The 13,325-nt window shown below is 36.8% G+C and overlaps 1 protein-coding gene across 1 annotated transcript in view; it reads right to left on the bottom strand.

The window, feature by feature from the left end:
• Window positions 1-12,128, bottom strand: part of LOC122018537 (NAD(P)H-quinone oxidoreductase subunit M, chloroplastic-like) — a 41,756-nt gene extending 29,628 nt beyond the window's left edge. Inside the window, exon 1 of the mRNA XM_042575878.1 lies at window positions 11,556-12,128. Coding sequence (XP_042431812.1) covers window positions 11,556-12,026 — 471 coding nt within the window. The 5' untranslated portion in view covers window positions 12,027-12,128. The remainder of the gene's footprint in view (window positions 1-11,555) is intronic.
• Window positions 12,129-13,325: the final 1,197 nt, after the last annotated feature.

The raw sequence follows: 13,325 nt of genomic DNA, 5'->3' as shown, positions 1-13,325 counted from the left end.
CTATTTCATTGGATATCCCAAGGAAACGAAAGGATATTACTTCTACATTCCCAGTCAACACAAGGTAGTTGTGGCTAAGACTGAGGTATTTCTAGAAAGGGATTTTGTTTCTAGAAAGACTAGTGGGAGTACGTTCGATCTTGAAGAAGTTCAAGATGTGAACAATAGCACTGAAGCCTTGATGGAAGGTGAACTGGAACCACAAAGTGTTGTGGATGATGTTATTTCACAAGGAGTTGAGGAACCACAACCAGTTCATGTAGACATACCTCTTCGCAGGTCTGATAGGGTACGTCGTCAGCCTAAGAGATAGTCATTTCTCTTGTCTGACCATGATGACATTGTGCTCATAGAGGATGAGCCTACCTCCTATCAGGAAGCTGTGATGAGACCAGATTCCGAGAAATAGGTAGAGGCCATGAGATCCGAGATGGAATCCATGTACACTAACCAAGTATGGACTTTGGTTGATCCACCTGAAGGGGTCAAACCCATTGGATGTAAGTGGGTCTTTAAGAGAAAGTCTGACATGGATGGACTTATTTATAAGGGTCGCTTGGTAGCTAAAGGTTTCAAGCAAATTTATGGTATTGACTATGATAAAACCTTTTCTCCAGTAGCGATGTTTAAATCCATTCGAATCATGCTTGCTATTGCAGCGTACCACGATTATGAGATCTGGCATATGGATGTCAAAACCGCGTTTCTGAATGGAAACCTGCTCGAGGATGTGTACATGACACAACCTGAGGGTTTTGTAGATCCACAGCATACTGGCAGAGTATGCAAGCTGCATAGGTCCATTTATGGACTAAAGCAAGCTTCTCGGAGCTGGAATCTTCGATTCGATGATGCAATCAAACAGTTTGATTTCATCAATAATGAAGATGAACCTTGTGTCTACAAGAAGGTTGTCGGAAACACAGTTGTCTTCCTTATATTGTATGTGGATGACATACTACTCATTGGGAATGGCATCCCTTTGCTACAGTCTGTAAAGACTTGGCTAGGAACTTGTTTCTCAATGAAGGACTTAGGTGAAGCCACCCACATTCTAGGCATACAGATCTATAGAGATAGATCTAAGAGGTTGCTTGACCTAAGTCAGAGTACATACATTGACAAGGTATTACTTCAGTTTGCCATGCAAAACTCTAAGAAGGAATTTCTGTCGATGTCACATGATATGAGTCATTCGAAGACTCAAAGTCCCTCTTCTAGAGAGGAGAGAAACCGCATGGATCAGATCCCTTATGCTTCAGCCATAGGATCTATCATGTACGTCATGCTATGTACTCGTCCTGATGTCTCGTATGCTTTGAGCATGACGAGCAGATACCAGTCAAATTCAGGTGAAAGTCACTGGATAGCGGTCAAGAATATTCTTAAATACTTGAGAAGGACTAAAGAATATTTCTTGATATATGGAGGCGATGATGAGTTAGCTGTAAAGGGTTACAGTGATTCCAGCTTCCAGACCAACCAGGATGATTATCGATCGCAGTCAGGGTTCGTGTTTTGCATCAATGGTGGTGCTGTGAGCTGGAAGAGTTCAAAGCAGGACACAGTCGCTGATTCTACAACAGAGGCCGAGTATATTGCTGCATCAGAAGCAGTAAAGGAGGCAGTTTGGATCTGCAAGTTCATCACTGAACTTGAGGTGGTTGCTAGCATCGCTGACTCTATTGAGATGTATTGTGACAACAATGGAGCAATAGCACAGGCCAAGGAACCTCGCTCACACCAGCGGACCACACATATACTACGACGCTTCTATTTCATTCGAGAGATCATCGATAGCGGAGATGTGAAGATTTGCAGAGTACCCACTGAGGATAACATCGCAGATCCCTTGACCAAGGCTTTGGCACAGAGAAAGCATGATGGTCACAGTAGGTCATTAGGCCTTAGAGCCTACACTGATTGACACTAGTGTTAGTGGGAGATTGTTAGTTAGAACCCTAAAGCCAATCATTTGATGATTATTGTATGGACTCATTGTATCATATTCTTGTATATATAAATAAAGGCATTTGTTTAAGATTATTATGCTTACTTGTATTGGTGCCAAATAACTAAGTATAATAGCGTCCTTGAGTAGAAGGTTCTTATCTATATTAATCGGTTAGTTGAATCGATAGTGAGATGATATAGGGAACACTACTCTTAATCATTCCTAGTCAAGTATTAACATTCAGGGACAATGTTAATGCGACGAGACTAGCATGTAGGTCAACTCAATGACTTGATCTCACAAGTCATGGATATGGAGATATCAAGTTGACACATGGGTATGCATTGGAGAATGTATACTAAATGACCCACCATGAGAAAGTATCATGGATCGTTATATGAGTGTCATATACTTTCTCATGTGGCTATTAGTATGACTACTAGTCCTTGGACCTGAAGTCACTATGGTTCTCTACATAAGGAGTTACGTACTTTGGCTTCGTCAAACGTCACCCGTAATTGGGTGGACTATAAAGGCAATTACTGGGTATGTAACAAATTATGCGGAGGGATGTGAGTGATGTAAATGGGATCTATCCCTCCTATATGACGGGAGTGACATTGATATTCTTTATAGAATGAGACCACGAAGTGCATGGCCATGCCCAAATGAGTCAATATGAGATATTGAGCTCATTTGATTGAGTGAGTCTACTTGGAGTTCAAGATTTAGATTGATTAGAGGATGACACGGTCTATGCCTCATATTGATCAATTTAGATGTCAAGGATAGAAAGACACTTGTCATATATTGTGAAGAGTCACAATTGGTAGTCACAAGGTGATGTTGGATCTCAACATTCTTGTAACTTGGATAGTAATGATGTGTTGCTAGATACCGCTCATTACTTATGCTTCTAAATAGGTTTAGGAGCATTGCCAACGTTACAAGAACCTATAGGGTCACACACAAAGGGCAATTAGATGAAAATTAGGTTCATTTGATGAACCTAAAGGATTAGGTTCATGTGATGAACCAAATTGGATTAAGTGTAGTCCAAATTGAGCTAATTGAGTTGGACTCAATTTGGTTTATGTGTTAAGTAAGTCTAATTTGGACTTAGACTCATTTAATTAATTTAATTCAATGAATAGAGATTCATTAAATTAAAATTGACTTAAACCAATGGTTAGATTAGATCAACCAAGGGAGAGAAGTGGTCAAATTTGACTTGACTTGAGAGGAAGATGAAGGGTCAAGTTTGACTTGACCATTTGCCACCTCATTGGTGAGTTGGCATTAAGTGGCTAATGGTGATGTGCCACATCATCAAGGCTAGCACATGTGTGTGCCACCTCATGAGGGAGATCAAGAGCCTTGACTCTTGATATTCCATGGGGTTTAAAAGCCTCTCATGAAAGTGGTCGGCCACTTAATCATCTTGGGAGTTTTCATTTTGTGAAACCTCCATCTTCTTCCTCAAGCTTTCTTCTCTCCCTCTCCTCCTCCTTGCCGAGACCATCAAGGGTGCTAGCACATCCTAGTGGTTTCTCTCCATCTCTTTCTTGTGTGGATACACATAGAGGAGTATCTACTTTGATACTCTCAAGATCCAGCGAATCTTGGACGAGCGGGATACGCGAAGGGCTTCGCTTCAAAGGTATACCCTCTAATCTTGTAGATCTAGGAGTAGAAAACATGTATATGAAATTTTAATACTTTACACGGATCCGGTGGCATGGGTTTCGGGGTTTCCGCAACGCAAAAAGCGATTTTTGCGGTCCGAAAAACCCAACAAAAAGAGAGATTTTAATTTTGTTAAAATCTTTCCTTTTTTTGTAGTTATCTACAATGGTTAAAAGAGAGATTTTAATTTTGTTAAAATCTTTCCTTTTTTGTAACCAATCATTATAGGAATAAAAGGAAGATTTTGTTTAAAACAAAATTTTGTTATAATATTTCCTTTTATAACTATTTACAATGGTTTAAAAGAGAGATTTTAATTTTGTTAAAATCTTTCCTTTTTTATAACCATCTACAATAGCAAAGAAAAGAAAATTTTATTAAAAACTTTCTTTATTAGCCGCTAGCAAAGATTATAAAAGAGGAGGAGGGGATGCTCTTTAAAAAAATAACCTAAGGCTCCTCTTCTAATTTCTTGTGGCCGGCTCTTCCTGCTTTTCCCTTTCCTCTTCATAAGGGCCGGTGGCACTTGGAGAAGGACCTTCACCTTGTGGTCAGTTGCTTGGAGGAGAAGAAGAAGAAGGAGGAGGCCTCTTCACTTTGTATTCTTTGGTGGTCGAAAGCTTGGAAAAGAAGGAGAAGATCGGGTGTCTTCATCGCTCAGACGACATCCAAGAAGAGGAGAGAAATACAGTAGAAGATCAAGAGGTCTTTAGCTACAAGGAAAGGTACAACTAGTTCTTTATTCCGCTGCGAACTAGTTTAGTTTTTCTTTGTATGGATCCTGAAATACCAACACAAGAGGCTAGCGATTTTGTGTTTCGATTTTGTGCTTCGATTTTGTGTTTCGATCTTGTGCTTCGATTGAGGTCTCTTTAGTTAAACCTAGGGTTTACTGTGAGGAATTTAAATATTCAATGTCTTTGAAAAGCTTTGTCTAAGAAGTGGTGGATGATCTCATAACCAAGAAGGTCGAGTGTCTCGCCAATGACCTGGAAGTCAATCCTTGAAATAAATATTTAATCAACTTCTGTAATATGGCTTAACTTCTAAAGAACACATGAGTTGAACTTGGAGTAAAAATATTAAGTTTCGTTTGCAATCCAAGTTTAACTTCTGAAGATAACATGGGATGAACTTGGATTAATAATGTTAAGTTTCGTTTCCAATCTAAGTTTAAGAACACATGGATTGCTAGGAAAAGTTCTGTGCTTGTACAAATTTTTGTACAAGGAAAACAGAACGAAATTCCTAGTAGCACCCAACAGATGGGATAGTTAACACGTGAGAGTCTAAATAGGTAAATGTGGACTAAATACTTAACATGTGGAAGACCGAGTAGGTTGACAAGGAAAAAATACTTAGTACTTAAGACATGGAACGTTAGGAAAAGTGATAAAGTTCTAGCGATGAGGAGTCCTTAGGCATGGAAGACTAGAAAGCGAGAAGGCTTATTTGCATGACAACTCTCCCAAAGGCATGGAAAGCATCTTGGCATGAAGATAAGCTCTCAATAGTAGAGTCAAGTGCAATTATACTTGGGGCACAAGACTAGACTTATAAAGCAAATTCAAAATTAGAAGTAATTAAGGTACCAAGAACAATCGTCCAGTGAAAGAGTCTTTTACTCGACTGGTATATGAGTCAAGTAGGTAGTCAACTTAGGGCTAATTCATGGGTATAGGTGTACTGATACTTCAAATCAATTGACTCGACACTACATAGAAATGAAAATGAACAGAATGTTTGTATTCAAGGATCAGTCAAATAGTCAATCAACTAAAGTCAAGGCAGATGACTGGATGTAATGGTCAATTGATTGATGAGCAATTGAAAATGAAAAAGAGCTATTAATCTAACAACAATGGCCTGCAATGGCTAGATATCTACAGGTCAGTCGACAAATGTATTTATTATGGTGCAGCCAGGTTAACAAAATCAAATTAGCAGTTAAAGGATAGATATCTATAGTTAGTCAACTTAAGTATCTATTATGGGGCAGCAAGTTAACAAAATCAAGTTGGCAATTGACTGATTTATGATTTAGTTGACTAATTGCAACTTGGAAAAACATATAAAAAGGAGAAAAAACCTGAGCATATATATGGGGTCTTGTAGACCTAATATATAAGATTACTGAAGTGTTTTATTTTTTTTTTCATAAGCTCAATATTCTTGTTCCCATGTGTAATTGATTTCCTTCTATTTACTCAATCTTAAATCCTTTTATAAGAAATGTAATAGATTTCTCGAACTCTAGTTGTTTGCCAAGGAGAAAATATAGTGGACTTCAAGAGATAATCCACTAATAGATCATAGGTACAATTTTGGTTGTTTGTTCTTATCTATTTGTTGTATATTTGTTTGTTTTCCGTTGCACTAAACTTCATTATAGAAATAAGCATGAAGCAAAGTGATAGGCTATTTTGGAAACTTCATTATCTATTCACCCCACCCCCATCTCTCTCAATCCAACACCGTGGAATTTTGGAAATTTTCGAGTGCCCTATGTCCACCTTTATAACCCTCTAAGTGGCCATGGCTAAACACCAATAATTGTTCTATAATTTTTGCAGCTTACTTAAGCCACCAGTCAAAGCTGAATGACAAGATTAACTGTTGTCTCCAATTGACCCTTTGTCCATTCAATTGACTCAAAACTAACAAAGTTGAATCAAAGTCACGTTAGAATTGCTTTGAGCAAGATCTTCTTTAAACAATCTTTTTTTTTTTTTAATTTATAACGAGCAAGATCTTCTTTAAACAATCTTTTTTTTTTTAAATTTATAACTCAACCAATTAATCAATTGACTGTTCAGTCGACTAAGCCCATATTGAAACCAAACAGAAACATTCTCTTCATAGCTAATTAGACCTTAGTTGACTCTTAGTTGACTTAACTCATTAATTGTCTAAAACATTAACTATAACCTTAAAACACTTTTTCTTTTACTTTTTTGAATCTTATGCCTCCATAAGAATCTACTTAACACTCACAACTCACTTAAGAACTTACCATCATTAGCTTGACTTCCCCGTCAAGGTCATCTCTTATTAGGTTACTTGTTCTTCAAATGCATTGAGCTTCCCTCCAATGTCTCCATGCTTCACCAATGTAGTTCGCCTTCTTCTAACTGTCATTAACATTGCCACCTCAATGCTCGTTGTTTTATGGTCCCTCAAATGTCTCATTCCATCCTTCTCCAATCTTCAGTGAATCTCAAGCTATCAACTATAAAAACTTCATGTGAATCTTGCTATGTTCATGCACTACTTAACTCCTTCGTCAAACACATTAAACAATATGATACAAGGGGACCACTTAGGGTAAGAATGCACTAACACAAACTTATAAGTAATCCCAAACCTTCTAAAGGGAAGGCTAGTAGAATTCCTTTTAGAATATCAAATTTTATAGGTAATTTAAATGTCCTAAAGGGTTATTCCGACTTCCCCAGAGTCCCCGGTAGCACAACCGAGACAGCGATGGGTTCTCTGTCCTGCGGGGATGGAGCGACAGAAGTATTGAGAATTCAAGATAAGCTCACGGCGAGACGAGCCGTTTATCATTACGATAGGTGTCAAGTGGAAACATTCACTTATCTTATTTTTTTTAAGTTCTAATTTTCTTGATTGTCATCCTTGAATTAATTCTATAGTTGAGTTAAACTCAAGGTATTTTTTTTTGTTTGGAGGAGATACTTTATTGTCTTTCACTTATTGGGATATTTAATGTTGTATTAATCTTATTCTACATTTTTATTTCCATATAAAGTAGGTATTCTAAATTAGGCGGTTGATGTTCTTAGTAGAAGACACTATTTGCTTATCAATGTAGGTGAAATTGAAGTGTTGAAATAATTAATTTGGCGAAATTTGAAAAGTATATCAAGATCATCCTTTTCAACAATTTTTGCACTAATATGACTTTCTTTTAAGTAGTAATCTCTATCATGTATTCCTAATTGTTCACTATGTGAATTTGTTATTGAAGAAGCATATGAAGATAGACTTAATGGATCTTTTGGTGAAGATAAAAATTTTACATTATCACAAGAACATAATTATTGACCATTTTTACCTAAAGATGTCCTATAATAAGAGATTCCATATTTTCCATATTGCTAATCCACATTGAAAGGTAGAATGATTCAAATATGGCAGTTGATGATCATTTTTCTAAAATGAATCATTTCATAAGTTTGGTTATTTTTCATTAAGTCAATCTTGGTTTCAAAAAGATGGTCAAATTGCAATGATTTTTAAAGCCCTATTACATCGAACAAAGATTCTAAATTAGTAGTCATTTTTGTCATACATTATCCAGGCGACATGGTACCTTACTTCAATGTAGTTCTTCTCATCATCCTCAAACTAATGGATAAATAGTAACAACCAATCAAATTTTTAAAAATCTCTTAAAGAGTTTACTTGGTAAGAATCTATGCCAATGATACTTGTTTTTAACTCATGCTAAATTTTCTAACAATGTCTTTAAGTAAACAAGTTTCTTTGAAATTATGTTTGGTCATAATCTACTAATTCTATTTATTTAAATCCTCTTCGTATTATTCAAAATTTTAGTTGTGATCTCAAAGAAACAGCAAAGATCATCTAGAAATTACATGAGCGTACTTGAGCAAGGTCATGAATGCATCATCAAGAAAAATGAATAAAAATGATCCTAATAAACACCAGAAGCTGGTTTCAAAAATTGAGACAGTTTAAATTCATCTTTTCAAAGAACTTTTTCTTTAAGGTTGTTAAGGAAACTCAAGACTAGAGTAAATAGATCATTTAAAGTTCCTTTTCTATTATCTTGCATCAAACTTTTTTTCATCACTCAACTATTTGATCATAGTGTTCAGCATGACAATTGGACAAATCCGTCGAACAGCTAGACTAAACTACTTCATGATAATTAGAACATTAGAAAGAGACACCACACAAAATATGAGACATGCAAATATTCTTATTGTTGTACTTTAAGATTTTCTTTTATTATCATAGGGACATGAGTATTTAGGTTGTATGGGCATAAATTTTATCAACGCTTTTTCTTTTTCAAACTTTGCAAAAGTGATTTTTTATATAATTTCAATTATGATGTTATGAATGAATACATTAGCATACTCTTTCAATATTCATTGTGAATATACAAAATATTGAAAAGAGCACAATATAGGAGTGAAGTGTGCCTGATGACCTGCTATGGTGATAATTGCTAGTCGTTTATTTGTAATGTGTCTCAGACAACTTCAATGGAATCTCTTCATAGGCACTTTGTTTTGTTTGACATATTAATGAAATCATACATTATTAAAGGCTCTTTGAGAATAGATTAACAGGTTTTAATTTATTATGATCAAGGAGGAAATTTAGCGGATGAGGTGCTTGTTAACATGAGGTTGGTGACGGGATGTTAACAATGGGTAGGGCTTACAAGAGCATCCAAGGCCCTCCTCCTTTCAAGGAAGATGGTACTCTCATACTTGTTTTAGTGTCAAGTTTAGAGGTTTAGTTCCAAAGGAAGGTGTTGAGTTGGGATCGAAGGCCAAGAGGCATTCTTGTTCTTATGATGACGTTGTGGCCTTTAACAATGACCTTATTATTCAACATAGACCCTCAAGCTTCACTATCTTGCGCAAGGTCATCTAGCGACTGAATGTCAAAATATTATCATTTTCTATCAATGCTCAAAGCATGGTCATAGAGCAAGCCTCTATACCATGGAACTTTTAATGCATGTCTCAGAGTGTCGACCCTAAACCCTAAATCCTGAGATCAAGTGACATTTTGGTGTGGCTCAATAGATGGTCAAGATATGGCATCATTGCCATTGAGGACAAACAAATGCTAATCTCTTGCTCATTGATTCTACACGAACAAGTTGGTGGAAGAGGGCTTTATAGGGTCCCTAGATCACTATGTTGGGGTTTCACTATAATGTTTGGTTGACTCTTTTGTTAGGGTGAAACTCAAAGTAATATTGACTTTTGGCCGTTAGCTATAACTAATGAACATTTTGGTCAATGGGTGAGGATATTTCCTTGAATAGGAGAATCATAATAGTGATAGTTTTCTATCTATTTACTTAGAAATCTAGTTCATGTTGTTGATAGTGAGATTCATTCATCAGTGGGAGGATTGTGATTTAAAATCTCAATATGACTAGTGTCATTCTCTTCTCTAGAAGATCATCGAGCTCTTGTTCCACACTTGGAATATCACCTTATGATGACATCTTTGAGTGATGTTGTAAAAGATTCAACCGAGAGATTAGTAGGGAGTAGAACAATAATTTACATTTTTGTAAAAGGCTTTAGATATAAGTTCTAACATTGAAGCAAAGATTTTTTTTTTTTTTTGGGTGGTGGGGATTTCATAGCTCAGTCTCATCAGTGTTAATCTTAAAGGTACTAGCTACTTACTATTGAAGCAAAGGATCTCATAGATAATATTAATTATATCTAGTGATCTCAGGCAATTCTAGTCAACCATAATATTGGTTATTAGCAAAGTTTCAAATGTTGAACCATATCATAGTTTCAGTCTCCGATCAGAATGATAAAATTTTAGTGTCATACCATGTCGTACTGGTATAAAATTTTGAGACTTATTATATATGATATATAGTTATTCAATTTTGTTTTGGAATACCTAAACAAGGAAGAAGTAGCGATGGTGACTTTTTCACCATCGTGCAACATCTCACAACTTCAACTTTGCACCACCACCCTCTATTAACTGTCTCCACTCACCTTCCTCCATGACTTCACCTCTCTTCTCGTTTGTGATTCCATCTATTAGCTCCATCCCCCAAATGAATTATTGGGTCAACATAGGTGGTGCCACCCAACATGGCCATTTACCACCACGGTTCTTGGTTCTAATGTTGGCGGGGGTTAAGCCAAGTAATCAATTGTGTTTGTATCTCTTCATTAAAACATTTTGTTGATGGATGTTTTATAGCAAGCATTACTCCATGGTTAGGCCAAGGACCTTAATAGGAGTTGCTCTAAGTCTTGGTTCTATATGTAAATGATACCTTGCTGTTCTCAAGAGCAAAACCCTTTACAGTATTATTATACTACAAGCTTTCATTATCTTAACTTTGAGGATGGCTTTAGTTTGGATTTTTTTGATACCCTGTCCAACAACTATCCCATCTTATCTCAGTTTTCAGCTTTGTTCCAATAAGCCTTGTCAGAGATTTTTAGGATGGTCTTATCACTAAAGTATCTTGAGGATTGGACCCTTGGTAGGAAGTACCCTAGTGAGCATTGTTCTTATATCTTACATAACCGATTATCTAGCCCCAGTGTCTCTTCTTCTTGTTCAGGTTAGAGATTATCCGGACAATCCTAGGGGATCTTTTTGGCACCATAGGCAATGCTTGGTTCAATGTCTAGCATCTTGGAGTTTTGTTTGTTGGCCAACTTTGATGAGCGAACTTAATCCATCTACGTAAATGGTGATTGTTGTATTTGACTTGTACATGTAACCTCTGATGAAATGGAGTCCCAAGAACTTATTTTGTAGACAGATAATGGTCATTTGGCAATTTTGTCAAATCAACATTAAAGTTGAAGCTCCAGAAATTCACAGTAGATAGTGTGATGGGGTTACCGTTGAGAAGGCAACATTTGGTTTCATCTCGTGCGATTGGTGTGAAGAATTCAAGTGCGTGCGTGAGCTGTGTTTTCTACTACTCATATTCTACTCATTCTTTGAGTTTCACAAAAGTCAAGTGGGTGAACTTTTACATTTGTCTCATTTAAATAAGCTAAAAATTGGTTAGATCCTGCTCTGCCTAACGTGAAATGTATTAGCTAAAAAAGTTCCTGAATCTCTTGCTTGCTCAACAAGGTTAGACAGGACGGTAATGGACTTGTTAAGTACGAATACACGTACGTACCTCATAATGATCGACGAGTTCTTGGAAGTAGGCGTAGACCTTTTGACAGGTATCGGGCGTCCACACGAACTCGTCGGTGGGATCGAGAAGGAGGGTGAGCTTGTCCATCTGCGTCTGGTCGAAGGCATGAGTAACGGGATCAATGTAGGCAGCGTATATCCTCACATGGCGGGTACAGCAGCTCAGCCACTGCCCTCCGTACTCTCTGCTCATGTTCTTGCTCTTCGCCATTGACTGTGGCGGCGATGGCTGCTGCTGCTGCACCCTTGCTCCTCCCCCTTGCTGCTGCTGCTGCTTCCCCGGCAACTTTCCTTCGCTTAGTGTTTGACTTTGCTGTTCTCGTTCCTGTTTCAGCTGCTGTTGCTGCTGGGCTCTTATAGAGCATGCTTTCTTCCTCCCCCGTGCTTCGCCATATGCTGACAATCTCTGGATGGAGAAGCCACTTGGAGCAAGAAAAGCAGTGGTAGCCATAAACACTCTTTAATTTCGTCTGCGGAAGCTTGTTCCTCTTTCGAATTTTATTCATTTTCATCTTCAGTTCCACTCGTTGCCTCAGCCCTCAGTCTCAACCTCAGCCTCAGCCTCAGCCCTGCATCCCTAAATGAATGGATAAGATTTTAGCCATTTAAGACACTGTAAACCGATTGGCTTTATTTTTTCTGCTTTATCTCTGAGATTTCAACACCACTGTAGATTATAGGGACATTTTCTAGCCTCGGCCGTTTAAAGTTAATTTTACTTAATTAATAAAAGTAAAAGATAAATATTTTATTTTAGGAGTTGCTTATCATAAAATATATTAATTAGTGAATCAAAAATTAATATAAAATAGATATTTAAGTGATGAAAACTTTTTAAAATAATTTTATTTTATTTTGAATTAAATTCTAATCAAATGTAATTAAAATAAATAGGAGCATAATTATTAATCTAAATAAACGAAAAGGGAATATTGTTTGAAAAACTTGAGGATGCAAGAGGTAAATATGACACCAATGTTGGTGCCCACAGACCTATCCTAGTCGGTTGGAAAGATGATTGGTGCATATATATCCATTTTTTTAATCCATATTCAAATCCTTGGACCGATTAATTTCGGAGACAGACGACTCTCCTTCCTAGTTTAACACGCACGGTAATTTGCCCGTAGTCGATATCCACTGAAAGGTATGTCCTTGCCCCGGTTGAGTTTCAAACGTTATACCCTGTGAATCCATTAAATGTTGTATTGCTTCATCATAACGGAGATATCCAACCTAAACAGAATCATAAATCCGTCATCTCAGGAGTCTCTCAATGTAGCATATGCTCTTCTATCTTTACCTTTCAGAATAGACGTTACTTTTTGAATTCTATTTTTATATATATATATATATATATATATATATATATATATATATATATATATATATATATATATATATTATCTACTATTCAATTCAGAGATCTATTCTGAACTTATTTCGATTGATAGGACGTAATTTGGAACAAAATGGAGCTGGGAGGGAGTCTAGAGCTTCTAGATGTTGGTGCAATATTCCCTAGGTCAAGATTGACCTTGTTGACTGAGCTTGAATTGACTCAAGCTCGAGTCTTGATATTTAGATTTCGATATTTGACAATACATATAGACAACACATGGAGATTGCAGGTGCAATTGTTCATGTGGAGAGATTGTGAAGGAGAGTCAAGTAGGTCAACATTGACTGGATACTTGACTGGAAAGTCCTAGTGAGTGAAGCTAGGCAGAAGGAAAGTCCTAGTGAGTGA

Source organism: Zingiber officinale, chromosome 9A (genome assembly GCF_018446385.1).
Source record: "Zingiber officinale cultivar Zhangliang chromosome 9A, Zo_v1.1, whole genome shotgun sequence".
Lineage (NCBI taxonomy): Eukaryota > Viridiplantae > Streptophyta > Magnoliopsida > Zingiberales > Zingiberaceae > Zingiber > Zingiber officinale.
The sequence above is the reverse complement of the archived record's forward strand: the minus strand, read 5'-3'. Positions and strand labels throughout refer to the sequence as shown.